The 15,075-nt window shown below is 52.7% G+C and overlaps 1 protein-coding gene and 1 non-coding gene across 2 annotated transcripts in view; both read left to right on the forward strand.

Annotated features, from left to right (window-relative positions):
• The first annotated feature begins 2,370 nt into the window (after positions 1-2,370).
• The window catches only part of Padi1 (peptidyl arginine deiminase 1), a 31,408-nt gene continuing 18,703 nt past the window's right edge, over positions 2,371-15,075 (forward strand). The window contains 1 exon segment of the mRNA XM_032895271.1: positions 2,371-2,606. Within this exon segment, the coding sequence (XP_032751162.1) occupies positions 2,515-2,606 (92 nt within the window). The 5' untranslated portion in view covers positions 2,371-2,514.
• Trnaa-ggc lies at positions 5,974-6,045 on the forward strand. The gene has a single exon. It is a non-coding gene; the product is annotated as a tRNA-Ala (tRNA).

The raw sequence follows: 15,075 nt of genomic DNA on the forward strand, positions 1-15,075 counted from the left end.
TCCATACATCCATCCATCATCCATCCATCCATCCATCTTCCTCAGTGGAGGTCTCTGGTCTTCAGGTGAGCTTCCTTTATATTCCTTAATCTATTTATAGAAAGCCTCCTTAGAGAATCCATCTTTGTACCTGTCTTTGACATCCCCTGCCAGTGGACAGGAAATTCTTGGCTGTGTGTCTGCTGCTTGGGAATCATGTCCTATGGCTCCAGAGACATCTTTCTCTGGACCCTGACGCTCATCGAGAAGCGGACATATCATTCACCCTCTCCAATCAGCAGTCCTGTGGTATCTTCCTGTTTACAACAGAATCATCAACCAGAGACAAGACCTACACCGAGCCTCTCATCCATTCAACCAAGATACCATCCCTTTGATTACTCGGGCCCGAACACTGTGGCCATCATTGCATTCTTCTTCCTATTGAACTCCCATCATCTGCTGACGTCATCAGCTGCACTGTCTTCAAGATTTGCTTTCATTCCCGTTCCTGACTCCCATGACACCCTGGGGTCAAGGTACCATCACCTCTGCCCAAAGGATAGAAAGCCTGCAACCTCTAAAGTCACATACCTCTCTCTTGCTTCTGGGAGGTTTCTATTTCCTACCCAATCAAGTCCTTGCAGCAAGAAACCTGGGTTTTTCTGCTTCTCCTAGGGATGAGTGCACAGGAGACCAGCAACACCTGCGTGAGCATGGGGCATCCGGAAACCGCCACCCCGCATGCTCAGAACCTGCCTCCCGAGCTCAGAAGACAAGAGTTTTCTATATACTTTTCTCTCTTTCCTTCCTTTCTTGTTGAAAGGCCAGACTTAAACTCACTATGCAGCTCAGGATGACATCCAACTCCTGACCCCGGTTGAGGATGTAGGCATTCACTGCCATGACACCCAGTTTTATGTGATATGAAGGCAGGGAGGAAGGAAGAAAAATCATAAAACCATTTCAAAAGTGTCCATGTCTGTGCTTGCGTCTGTCTGTCTTTCTCATACACACAGACACACTTATGTGATCAAAAGAATATATATTAACATTAACAGGAACATGCTCTATGTAACTTTTACTCTCTTCATGGTTCCTCATAGGTCATTTTCAAATTTAAAGAAATAAATTTCCTAGAATAGGAAAATAATATTAGGGACAGTGTACAAACAGGTTTGTGTAGACCATGGTCACATGACACTAGGTAGGTTTGTGTAGACCGTGGTCACATGACATCAGGTCTGTGTGGACCAAGGTCACATGACAGCAGGTCTGCATAGACCATGGTCATGTGACATCAGGTTTGTGTAGACCATAGTCATGTGACTTCAGTCACGGTCCTAGCTTTGCTCTTTGCTTATGGGAAAGCTGGGTAAGATACCCCAGAAAGCCTCCATTCCCCAGGATCACATAAAGACAATTCCCTCCCTCCTCACAAGAGCACCGTGGGAATAAAAGACATGTAAGTGATTTGGGTGCACACCTTTAATCCTAGCACTCGGGAGGCAGAGGCAGAGGCAGGTGGATCGCTGTGAGTTTGAGGCCACCCTGGTCTACAGAGTGAGTTCCAGGAACAACAACAACTAAAGGAAGGAAGGAAGGAAGGAAGGAAAAAGAAAGAAAGAAAAAAAGAAAGAAAGAAAGGAAGGAAGGAAGGAAGAAAGAAAGAAAGAAAGAAAGAAAGAAAGAAAGAAAGAGAAAGAAAGGAAGAAAGAAAGACATGTAAGTGAAGGAGAAATGTGGGGCATCTCGACCATGAGTTCAAAGTGTTAGGTCACCCACTGACTTTGTGCCCTCTGAATTCTGGGTACCAGCACATCACCTCATGGTGGATTTGTGTGCAGGCAGCACTGCCATCCTGAGTAGCCGCCAGCACATCTTTTAGACAAAGCTATCTCTCTTCCACTGCCCTGAATGCTCACCCCATAAACGAGGTCCTCCAGTTTCAGCAGCTGCCACACACGTGGGGTAACTGAGTCCAGGGGAGCTCACGTACTCCTATGCCCTCCGTGACTCTGAGTGCCAGGCCTGGGATTCGAACCCCACAACGCTCATCCTCGCTAAGCTGGCCCTGAGGACTGGATTGCCACACTCAGGAGATAGGATCTACAAATTTCTTAGTGTGAGCCCTCAGAAAGGCAGTCCCAGGGTGGGCTCAGGCACCAAGGGGCCGAGTGGGAGGGCCGGAACCCTCTGAGCTTCCTGTTGGCAGCTGAACCTGGCTGTTTTCAGGTCCCCTTCCCACCCCACAGAGAGCTTCAGACACCTCCCTCCCAGCCTCCTAGATTGACAGCCCATGACTTAGGTGACTGGGCGTGGAGCCAGGAGGTGGGGACCAGGCTCAGGCAGGCTCCCCAGGTTGCAAGGTGAAATTAAAAGGGAGGAGGAGAGAGCTCCAGCCCATCAGAACGCACGCTCCTACCCGGCAGCCGGGTGTCCCCAAGAAGAGCTGGGGATCCGGGGCACAGCTGAGGCTTGTGGCTGCTGGGTACCCAAGCTGACCCGATCAGGAGACTGGAAGCTGGGCCGAGGATGGCCTCCCAGCGAGCTGTGCAGCTGTCTCTGAGAAAGCCTGCTCATGCCGTGTGTGTGATAGGTGTGGAGACACTGGTGGATGTGTACAGGTAAGACCTGGGACGCTCTCCTGTGCTTAGGAATCCACAGGTGAAAGAAGATGCAGGAGGGTGGACAGGGTGATGCCTGGACACCAGAGAAGGTGGAGCTGGCTTCAGAGTTATCAAGGGAAGGAAATAAAGTCTGCCCAAGTACACTGGGGTCAGGACATTGGGTCCAGTCCCAGGATGAGGGTGGGCTCAGGAGACGACCCTGAGTCCTGGGGCCAACCTCTGTCTGGGTTCCACATGACAATCTTCAAATAGAGCAGCAGAAGGAAGTGGGGCTTGAGCCAGGGAAGAGGGTTGGGCCCCCCTTCCTCCCTTCATGTCTTGCCAGTTTTCCTCCTCTCTGCGGTTAGGGGTGTGCATGTGACATCTTGACCCTTGGAGGCCAGCCAGGGACAACCAGAGTGACAGGGATTAAGAGGGAGTAGTCAAGGTACAACTCTCAATGACTTAATCTAAGAAGCCATCCTGGAACAAAGCCTGGGTCCTGGGCTGGCAAGAGATGATGGTGATGATAATGATGATGGTGGTGGTGGTGGTGATGATGATGGTGATGGTGATGATGATGGTGGTGGTGATGGTGATGGTGATGATGATGATGGTGATGGTGATGATGATGATGGTGATGGTGATGATGATGGTGGTGATGATGATGATGGGGATGGTGGTGATGATGATGGGGATGGTGGTGATGATGATGGTGCTTGTGATCAAAGCAATAGTGACATCTGAACAGGATAACCATGACTTCAGTTTCCCCCAATTGACCCAAATCTTCCCTGTCCTGCCTCTGCTTAGATAGGGATGCAGGGACCTGGGCAGCCTCAGCTCTTTACCTGGCCACTGGGGAAGTCGTTGATCTCTGGAGCCTGTGGAGCTCCGGTGGGGTGCCTTCCACAGGGAGCTGAGGGCTGGAGGTTCTCAGGCACCATCTGAACTCAGTTCATCCATGGGGCTCAGTTCCTGTGCTTGCCCAGCCGTGGGAGCAAGCTGTACCTGTTGCCTGTCTGACTGTCACTGATGCTTCATCTTACCGTCCCCCTTTCATGTAATGGTGTAGGGCCCCGGGGACAGGGATGGGGAGGGACAGACAGACACTCTGGAGGCCAGACCTTGACTACCTACTACTCAAGACCAGAGGTCAGGCTGGTCTCGTCAGACCTATGCGGCTAATGGGATCCTATCCATTTAGCATACGATTCTAGATTTAATGAATAGAGTCTGAGCGGGGTGGGGGGAGGAGGGAGAGGAGGAGGGAGAAGGAAAGACAGAGACAGAGACTGAATTTTTGGTACTCCCTGGGGCTTTACACATGCTCTACCCCAGGACCAGCCCCCAGTAACTGTTCTTTAGCGATAGCATGGGGTGTCCGTATCCTTCAGCCTGCAGTTCACCTGAAGATCAACTAAGACCAGCCTTCCTCTACTGTGTCTGGCAGTCCTGCTTTGACACTGGTGTCAGGGAAGGAGAGCTCATGGGTCCTGGGGTCCCGCCTGCCTGATTCCAGGACCCTGCTCTTGCCTAGGGACAACGCTGTTTCTAGAAAGTTCTTTCAAACCTCAGCCCTGTGTTGCTCTACTAAGGCACTTGGCAGGGAGCCAGGTCTGCCTTCTGTCACCCGGTCCCCGTACCCATCTCATCCCATCCTGTTCCCCATCCCTCCTCTGCCCCTCATCCATATCATGTCCCCGCCCCTGGCTTCTCCTTGCCCTGGTCTCTGAATCCTGATTGGATGAACTGGGCCCCCTCTGCAGCTCACCACTACCCTTCTGTGAGCCTGCCTCTGCCTCTCTGAGTGAACTCAACAGTGCCACCATCATGGGTTGGGTTGGGGGGAGATGAATGAGACCTGCATGTGTCTGTCCATGGTAGGTGACTGATAGTCTGTGCCAGCTGTGGGCACCCCCACATCTGTTCTTCCCATTGCTCCTCGGAGGGGGGCGGGGACAAGGACAGCACAGGGCATATGGAGGGACACCAAACCCTTATCGTCCTTCAGTGTGGCTGGCCCAGATGAAGGCAGAGGGAGCTGCCTTGACTGTGATATCCCTTGACTGGCTCTGGGAGGGACTTAAGTGACAGTCAACTCTGTACCCTCAGTGTTGACCAGCATTACAGCTACCTAGAGTTAACAAGGGCCACAGGAATTTGCTCTGTGGCACTGAGGAGGGCTCTCCTGCCTGGAGGTAGTGACACTCGGAAAGGTGCCTTGAATGGACTAGCCACTGGGACTTCCAAGAGCCTGAGGCTCCCCCAGGGGCTGGGTTAGAGCCAGGTCACACAAGATAATGTGATGAACTTGGGGCTCCTCCACCCCTTTGCTTGGTGACTGGCTCCAGCTGAGCCAACCAAGGGGCTTAGAACTGGACCTGCTTGCTGGGAGCCCCCTCCCCCCAAGTATGAGGTGTGCCGGTCACCTGAGCTGCCCAGAGTTTGAACCTCCAGGTGATAGTGCATAAGGTGACATCAGAGGAAGTGATTAATCCCCCAGAGGCCACATGGCCTGGCTATTTGACCTGCCTATTTGAAGAAAAAAAAAAGTCTGTATACAGGGTTAATTGTGTGCCATGGAGTAACTAGTCTCAACAGGTACTGTGGGCCATCCCACACAGGCTATCTCAGCACCCTGATGCCTCTCCCCCAGTGGGTTATCTCACCACCTCGACTCCCACCCCCAGTAGGCTGCTTCAGCACCCTGACCCCCTCAAGCCAGCAGGCTATATACATCAACTGTCTCAACCTCACTTTCCGCAAAGCGAATTGGATGTTTAGGGACTTGGGGCACAGGAGTATGGGGGTCCGTGAACCTCTCAGATGAGCTACCGGAAGGGCCAGGCCTGAGCATCTCCTGGGCTTCCTGAATTTCCAACCAACAATGCCCTGTGATGTGTCTGTCTGTCCCCTGTGCGCCCCCCCCCCCGCCGGGAAGATAAGTGTTGTCAGCCTCGCAGGAGCTGGGCTGCCAGGGAAGGATGCTAGGATTGTCAGGATCCCAACCGGAGGGACCGACAGGCTGCAGGTGCTGCTGGGCCCAGGCTGGGCACCCGCTCTCCTCACCCCAGCCTCTGCATAAGGAAGACTGTCCTTATTTGGAGGTGATGTTGGAACGCTTACATTTTTTTTGAGTTCCTGGATTACATGAGGCCAAGAGAGGAAGCCCTGCTCCTATTCCCTGCTGGCCCGAGGGCTAGCGGGGGTAGGACAGTGAGTGAACAGTGGGCATCCTGACAGCATAAAGGGCATCGAGCAGGATGTGGGACATATTGTCATTCCACCCCTTAAGAGACTGAGGCAGGAGGATTGCAAGTCCAAGGCCAGCTTGGGCAGCTGAGCAACACTCTGTCTGCAGATAAAAAGTAAAAAGGGAGCCGGGGGTGTAGCTCAGTGGTAGAGTGCTTGCCTGGCATGCAGGAGGCCCTGGGTTCAATCCCCAGCGCTGTCTAAATGGAAGGCCCGACATTGTTATCTATCTGGGAGGGCTGAGTTCTCAATTCCACAGACACGGCTGCTGCCTACCGTGCTCAGCCAGCTGGGGAAAAGCCAAGAAGATTCCAAAGCTATTAGCAAGTCTGGGCTGGCACCGAGGAAACTGGGACTTGCGGACACGAGCCAACCTGGCTTTATCTGCATTTGGGCCTCCAAGTGCACCCTGGGCCCAAGAGCAGGACCCCGGGCATTCTGGGTTTGAGCTCAAAAAACTCAAACACTTGAAACACTACTAACAAGTGCTTCCCATGAGCCCTTGGGGCCCATACATCTGACCAGACTGCTCCTGGCTTAGGCCTCGGGCATAGAGTCAGTTAGTTTGGATGGAAGACAGGTCATTAACTCTGTAGGGGACTCAGCAGAGGGGCAGCAGGCATGCTGTGAGCCAGGTTGGTCACCAAGACTCTGGACATGGGCGTGTGTGGTCTCAACCCCTGGGCTTGGTGAAGAGAGAGGAGGACTAGACCCTCCCCTCCCCCACCCTAGCCAACACTCACCTGGCTGCACCGAGAGGAGCACCCAGAGGTGGCCAATTTAGTAGTTTCTTAGAACACGATACTGAGGGTCTTATTGGTCCTTGGAGGCTGGGCGACCTTCAGCCAATCACTTAGCTCCTCTGAGTTTGCTTTCTCTCAGCCTAGGTAGGTACGGGTGACGTCACCTATTGTGTGACTGTTCAGTTGGCATTTCTAGTTTCCCCATTTTACTAATGAGGAGTTTCATCACCCACAGGCCCCAGGTCTCCTTTGGCAAGGGGGAAATGACTCGGTGCACTGATTTTAAATCAGGGCCCTTTCTCTTGGGGTGCTTTGGTCCCAGGCTCCAGTCTTCCTCTGCTTCAAAAGACAGAGAGTGACAGCTGCCACCTGGTGCCCTGTATCCACTGTGGGGAGGTCTGCCGTCTCCGGCCATCCTCCTGGGCTTGCTAGGCAGCCTGCACTGAGCAATGGCAGGGCGTTGCAAGGTGCCCATGAACCATCGATCACTATCTCTTGAAAGGAGAGGTCACAGCCACGCCCCATATGGCATAGACCTTAGGGAAGTGAGGACGTGTGGTACCTACCCAACCAGCCATGCATGGCCCTTCATGACCCCAGCCAGCTGCACACAGCTAAAGGGACAGAGGGAGAGAGCCAAGGCTGAGTGGCGTCTGAGCGGTGCCTCTCCTGCCGACCTGGTTGGCTGCCCTAGTCCACTTGGCTGGTACCTGCTTGTGAGGAGCTCACGAGAGCCAGCATGAGGGCTGGCTTTAAAATGTGGGTGTGTGCATGTGTGTATGTGTTGGTGCCGTGTGTGTGTGTGTGTGTGTGTGTGTGTGTGTGTGTGTGTGTGTGTGTATAGGGCAGAGGACGGTCTTGGGTGTATCTCCTCAAGAGCCATCCACCCTGGCTCTTTTTAGACAGGGACTTGGGACTTGCCAATTAGAGTAGATTCTCTGGTCAGTGATCTCCAGCCATCTTTCTATTGACTTTTCCTGGGTATATGAGTTACCCAGGCTTTTACTTTATTGTTATTCTTATGAGTGCTCTGTTTGGAATACATTTATATATGCACACAGATATACACATATATACATACATACACATAACACATATGTACATATACACACATATACATACACATATATACATATACACATATACACATACATGCATGCACATGCATACAAACACATATACACATACATGTATACACACATATACATATATACGCATATACACACATACACACAATACACATATACATATATACATATATACACACATATATACATGCATATACAAATATGCATGTATATATATACACATATATACATGCATATACAAATATGCATGTATATATATACACACATATATACATATACACACATGTACACATACACACATACACACATACACATACACCTATACACATACACATATATACATATACACACGCATGTACACACACACACATATATACATACATGCATACACACACCTATACACATATACATATATACATATATACACCTATACACATACACATATATGCACATATACACATATATACATATACACATGTACACATACACACATACATGCATGCACACATACACACATATGTACAATACACACATACATATACACATACATGTATGCATACATACACACATTCCCACATGTACATATATACACATATACACATATATGCATGCACACATGCACACATACACACATACACACACACAAATGCAGTACCCAAGGAGGTCAGAAGAAGACATCAGATCCCCTGGGAATTGAACCTGGGTCCTCTGCAAGAGCAGTAAGCACGTTTAACCAGTGAGCCATCTCTCCAGCCCATCCCTAGGTTTTTAATGTGAGTTTGGACATTAGATTCACTTGCAAGGATTTACCAATTTCCCAGTCCCTGCTTATTTATTTTAAGATGGTTCTTGCTACAGAAGCCAGGCTGGCCTTGAACTCCTAATCCTCCTGCATGCTGCCATCTTAGATACCAGTCACCTCTCGAGATGCTAGCTTGTGTGGTGGTGAGCCTCGTCTGGCTCCCTGATCTGCTGAGAGTGAAGGGGGTCACACAGCATTCTCACCCATGGGTCCCCGTCTCATCCTATCTGGTGCCCATCCCTCTGAGGCCCTCAGAACCATCTGCTGCTTCCCACAATATGCCGGTCAACTCTCACAACAAGCTTGCAAGGCAGAGAGAACTATAATCTCCATTTTACAAAGAAACTAAGACAGAGAGAGACTGAGAGACTTTCTGAAGACAGAGAGCCTGCAACTGCCGGGGCTGGGATTTGAACCCACAGCTGCCTGATTCCAGATTCTGTGAGTGCTACTGCAGGGAAGCCTGATCTCTGGGAATTCTGCAGAGTCCATGTGAGTGGTGGGGTGGGGGCAGCCCTAGACATGCTCTGTGCTTTAATCTCATCACTGTGCTGTGTAGCCCCTTGTATGACTGTTCAGGACTTCTCTGCTCTGTAAACTCCTGTTCTGCAGGCAGATGCTCGGGATCGAGTCAGAGCGCAAAGCAGGAACCGTGGTGTCTCATCCAGGTGCCATTCTCCACTGGGTCCTGTGGTGCCCACGTCACAAAGTACGGGGGTGTTCAGACTGAGTCGGGAGCAGTCTTAGTGGGAGCAGCACTGTCTCTCAGGCTTCGAGACTCTGGGGGCCAGGCCAGCCTGGGAGACTGCCAGCCCTGTCAGGGTCTGACCTGCCACCCGCCGTCAGCTCCAGCCACCTGGACCTGTGAGACCTTCTCTGTTTTAGTCCCCGAGGCTACCGGTATCTCCTGCTCCTTCCTGCAGCGCCACCGCCTCTCACGAGCCTTGCCTACCTAGCTCCTGCCCCAGTTGAGGGTGATGGCCAAGTGTGGGTGGGTAGCACAAAGGTCCCAATAGTCGTCCTCCTGAGAGTGGGTGTGGAAGTTTCTGTGTGGAAGACCGCAGCCTAGCAGAAGGAAATACTTTGTAATTAGAAGACCGGTGTAGAGCGCTGCCTGATGTGGGAAGAGCTCAGGCTGAATGGGGGAGCGGGGGGGGGGGTGGTTTGGCCATGATGAGCCCTGGATCCCTAAGTCCCAGAGAGCATGCGTGGTCTTGGGACCAGAGGTTCCTGGACACTGTGTTCTGGCCTGCACTGACGGTGGGGATAGAGGGATGGCAGCTTTCCTGCTCAGTCCCTTAGGCTTGCTCACAAGGAAACTCTCTGAGGAGCTCATGTGCAAATTCTGCCATTTCCAAGTCCCCCTCATCCTCTCCTGTAAGCTCCTCCCTTCAGCGGGATGTACTCCAGTCACGTGCTCCTTGTACTGTCAGCCCCTGTGAGAGGTGGCCCCTTGAAGCAGAGACAAGGGCAAGAGTATCACAAACTTAGCTAAATGAGGTGCTTGAGCGCCCCTCGGCCCCCAGCAGCCAGACATGTCCCCAGCAGGCACCTTGGCTGAGTCAGCAGCCGACTGAGGAGGGCGGGGCTCAGAGTTTATCTTGCCGCCCCACCCTCATGACCCCTTGGTGTCCTCTAGGTTCTGGCGGCCTTCGCCACGGCTTTAGCTGGCCCTCCTCCAAGCTACAGGATGAGTCAGGCTGGTGAAGGTGCCTCTAGCGTACAGGCAGACCTGGAGGGACCCCTGTGTTACAGGCTGCGAATAAGAGGGGGGCAATGGTGCCAGACCAGGGCAGGAGGCACAGGCTGAGAAGATTGACAACAGCAACTACCAATCAGAGCACACTTTACAGCAGTCCCCACCCGCACCCCCATCTCCGCACCCTCACCAACCTGGGAGGTGGCTACACGGAGGAGGAAAACCAAGGCTGACTCTGTCAGGGACCAGAGGTCACACTCTAGGGAGGGGAGAGTTTATTCGCCACAGCCTGGCAAGAGGAACTGTTTTCCAGTTACAGGGAAGACCATGAGGAGCTGCCTATAGTGCTGGTCAAGGTCACCCTCCATCACTGAAGGAAGTCAGGGCAGTAGCTCAAAGCAGGCACTTGGAGGCAGAGGCCATGGAGGAATGCTGCTTATTGGCATGCTCCCCGTGGCTTCCTCAGCTTGCTTTCTTATAACACCCAGGACCACCATCCCAGAGAGGGCACCACCCACAACGGTCAAGGCCCTCTCGTATCAATCATGAATCAAGAAAATGCCCCACACACTAGGCTGTGGGACAACAAAAAAAAAAAAAAAAAAAACCTGACCAGTTCGCCTCTTTTAGTCCCTCCGCATTATTTTTGCCATGGGGTTTCACGATGTAGCCCCAGCTGGCCTGGAACTGGCTTAAACTCAGAGACCTGCCTGCCTCTGCCTCTCTAGTGCTTAGACTAGGGGACTGTACCACCATGCCTGTCCTGTCACCACACTTTAGGGAGAGGTTTCCTTTGACTGAGAGCTTGGGGACATGTGCCAGGACTTCACACCGCGCCAGGATCTTCCTAGCAAGATACCCCGCAGAGAGGCAGCCTGGGTAATGGTATGTGCAGGAAGCAATCCCACTGTGGACCTCCTGGACTTACTCCAGTTCCCACGCATGTCTGACCCTTAATTTATGGCCCACCACAGACCTGTAGTGCCAGTCCAATGCCCGAGGCTCTGGGAGGGGTAGGGCCAGGATGCCAAGGGCATGAGATTCCAAGGACACACAGCACCCTCCTGGCAAACCCTCCTTTCTCAGGCACCACGAGAAATAGCTATGACAACACTACCGGGTCCCCTGGGACCTGGCTGAACACCTGCCGCTGACACGGACAGGTTGAGGATGGCCAGAGCCTCAAAGACACCAGGATTGAGCTGGATAGACCCCCGCATGTCCCAGAGAAGGGCCCTGAAGGCCTGTTCTGCCTGTAGCTGCCTCTCAAGGGAAGCCACTGTCAGTCCCTGGCTGTGAAGGTGGACAGACAGGGATATGGCACCTTTATGGATGGATGAGCTTGAAATCAAGATGGTCTGTCCATCTTCTAGTGCTGTGATAAAGCACCAAGACCAAAAGCAGCTTATACAAGAAAGTGCTTAATTTAGGGCTCCTGGTTTCAGAGCGTTAGAGTCCAGGACCATGGCGTCAGAGAGCATGGCGGCATCCAGACAGGCACGGTGCTGGTGCAGCATCTGAGCGTTTACAGTTTGATCCTCAAGCAGAAGACAGAGAGGGAGAGGGAGATAACTGGGAACGGCCTGGATTTTTAGAAGTCTCCAAGCCAGGCCCCAGTGACACACCTCCCCGAGGCCACACCTCCCCGAGGCCACACCTCCCCTGAGGCTCCGCCTCCTACTCCTTCTACTAGCTGGGGATCCAGCATTGGAATACATACATGAGCCTCTGGGGGAATTCTCATTTAAACTGCCACAGTTTCCAGTACTGACGGTGTGAAGTTGCTCAAGTCCTGAAGGAAGGGCAGACGCAGGGGTGCGCGTGCGCACACACACACACACACACACACACACACACACACACACACACTTCCGCTTACCGTACATCTCAACCCGCATTCAAGTCACGCATCAGCTTCAATAACAGTGGCTTTATTGGTGGTATAATGATCAATCTGGGACAGATACTATTGCCTTACCAAATCGTGGTATGAGCTGCAGCCACAGCCAGCTACAGCGAGGAGAAATGGGCTCTAGAGACTTTACAAGGTACTCGCCAATAAGGAGTAACATACGGTGTGACGGTTGTAGGAATCGCTTCATGTTAATACGCTTTACAATAAGTGTGTATGCATACAAGTGCCCCCAGAAGGCTGTTAAACCTGGGGGTGGGGTTGGGGCAGCAAAGCATACATGGGCGAGGCTGGGCAGAGGGAAAGCAAGCAGAGCATGGGGGGTTGCAGCCAGCTGGGGTCATGTTTCAAGCAAAAGGAGTAAGGATGTTGGCTCTGGGAATGGAGCAACTCTCGTGGCCTGTGTAGGAAGGAAGGCTGCAGGTGAAGGTGTGTTCCAGGGGCCATGAGGATAGGGAGCAGGATCTTTCTTGTAGAGGATCCCAACAGGCAGGAGAGTGAAGGGGACAGTAGTTATCAAAACCGGTGATGTTTGCCGTGCACATGAGGTGTGAGGGTGAGGGGAAGGTAGGGTGCAGATGATAGCCCTGGTCCTGGTCAGAGACAGGCTTGGGTGGGGCTAGATGTGACACCAGTGACAGGTGATATAAAGTTGACCTGCTCTTGGGGAGAAGGGGAAGGTGGCAATAGTTTCCAGAGACAGATAGACAGACAGATGGACGGACAGCGTGTTAAAGGTCATACTCAAGATCAGCAGCCACAGACTCAGACAATCCATCTTCATCTCTAGCCACACAGCTCAGGGACCGGGTTGGGAGTTGGCCTTGGCAACTGCTGGAGTTGCCAGGCAGCAGCTGGCAGAGGTTAAGCTCAGCCCAAAGTGCCCTGGGATCAAAGCTTCGAAGGCTGAGAGGGTCAGGTGCAAGAGGCCCAGGGGACTGAGGCCTGGCGTGGGAGCGCCGGGATTCAGGAAACGTCCCTGTCAGTGCTGACAGGGCTGTTCGCAGCAGGTAGAGCCTACCTAAGTGAAGCCACAGTGTGTGTGACCCCAGAGAGACGCCTAGGGCCAGGTGCAGGCAGCCACATTGGAACATGGGTGGGCGTAAGGCGATGAGAGGGTGCTAGAGACATCGAAAACAAATAAAACCTGGGGACAGCAGACTGCACAGCCTGGGAGCTGGTCCCCAGGGGGCTGGACCAGGGACAAGGTCAGAGCGACAGCCAGCAGGGAGGGAGGGATCATGGTACATGCTGATATCTGAACAATTCACTTCAAGGGCTGGAGGCTCCGGAGTTCAAGGTCATCCTTGGTTATTTGATGGGTTCAAGTCTGGGACAGAGAGGCTCAAGGGACACCTGGGGCCTTGAGCCATGTGGTCAGCACAGCAGTAGCCATGGGGACTAAGGCTTCAGAAGGTCCACAGCCACTGAGGGACAAGTCTGTCCCTGGTGGCCATCGGCACTCTAAATCAAAGGCTGAGGACACCTGGAAGAATTGGGTGGGGGGGTGTGGTTTCCATGGTTACGGGTATGAGGGTGGCCAGGGGAGGCCTGTCATTCTCTGGCCGTCCTCTCATCAGTAGAGTGGGACTGAATAGTGACCATTATCACTATGGTCAAGGAAGGCAGGTACTTGGTAGGGACGGGGTGACCATGTAAGGGGCTGTGGGAGGGTTTTCTCCAAGGCTTGCTTGAATGGATTCTCAGGGGCCCAGGAAAGAGCAGAGACAGGAGTAAGAGAAAAGACCTCTCATTTTGTATGTGGAGTCAGGAGTACTTCTTTAAGCGGACCTGTCTTCATGGGCCTCACTGCTGCGAGACACCGTGGTGGAGCCCTGAACACTGATGGGTCAGGAGGTAGACAAGCACTTCGGCCCGCACTTCTGATATCTTCTCATTGATGAGGGCTTTGTGGAGCCCGACCCCGGGCTAGTGCCTGACACAGGTGGGCAGCCTGTATTCGTCAAGTCAATAGACAAATACATCTCCCCAGGACCCTGCTGATGTGATTCTGTGTACCCCAAATCCTGAGTCCGCTCCATCTGAAGCTACAACTGCCAAGCAGGTGGTCCCGAGGGCCCAGCAAATTGACTCCTTGTCTCTCCAGAGCCAAGAGCTCTGGGGCTCCTCGGCCAGACAGAGAGAAGCTGCTTCGTGAGACCCACTCCAGTGCAGATGGGCCCAAGGGAGCCCTGGGGGTTGGCAAAAAGCGGGGCTGTATTCCTTCCTTTCCAAGCATTTCCTGAGTGCCCTGCACACTCTGAGGATCCAGCAGCAGGCTAGGCATGGTGGCCGTCGGGAACGGAGCTAGCAGGACGGCTAGACGGTGACATGCACGGTTGACGAGCTGGGAAGGGCAGAAAATGACTCGGTCTTAGCTAGAGGGATAGGGGTGGGTATTCGTTTCTTCTCTCATTGCTCTCCCCTGTTGGGTCCAGAATTGCCCGCCCAGGAAATGGCCCAGCCCATCATTAAGACAGGTCCTCCCACATCAATGAATGTATCATGTTAAAAGGTGTATTTGTGTGTGTGTGTGTGTGTGTGTGTGTGTGTGTGTGTGTGTGTGTGTGTGCACATACATGAATAGGGGTCAGAAGGAGTTGGTCCATTCACTCTGCCATTTGGGCCTAGGGGATTGAACTCAGATCCCTCTAAAGCCCAGGCTCCCAGATCATTCTAGATGCTCTCAAGTTGACAGTTGTCCCTAACCACCTGAGGAGGGTTGTTGAAAGGGGGCGTTTAAACAGAGCCCTGAAGCCTGGTGCTGAGCCTTGTGGATGTAAGTTGGGGGTTGGGGGGGAGGCATTCGGGTATATGAAGTTTCCTGGGATAAGATAGCTTGGTGTCTTCATGAACCAGCAGAAGGACCATGTGGCTAGAGCAGAGAGAGACTTGGAGGCAGAGGTCCCCAGCCCCACCGGTCAGGGGTACCTTTTAAACAGCTACCGTCCCAGGACCCAGCCTCTTCCTACATGGTCACTCTCTGAA

The sequence above is a fragment of the Rattus rattus genome, chromosome 1 (genome assembly GCF_011064425.1).
Source record: "Rattus rattus isolate New Zealand chromosome 1, Rrattus_CSIRO_v1, whole genome shotgun sequence".
Taxonomy (NCBI): domain Eukaryota; kingdom Metazoa; phylum Chordata; class Mammalia; order Rodentia; family Muridae; genus Rattus; species Rattus rattus.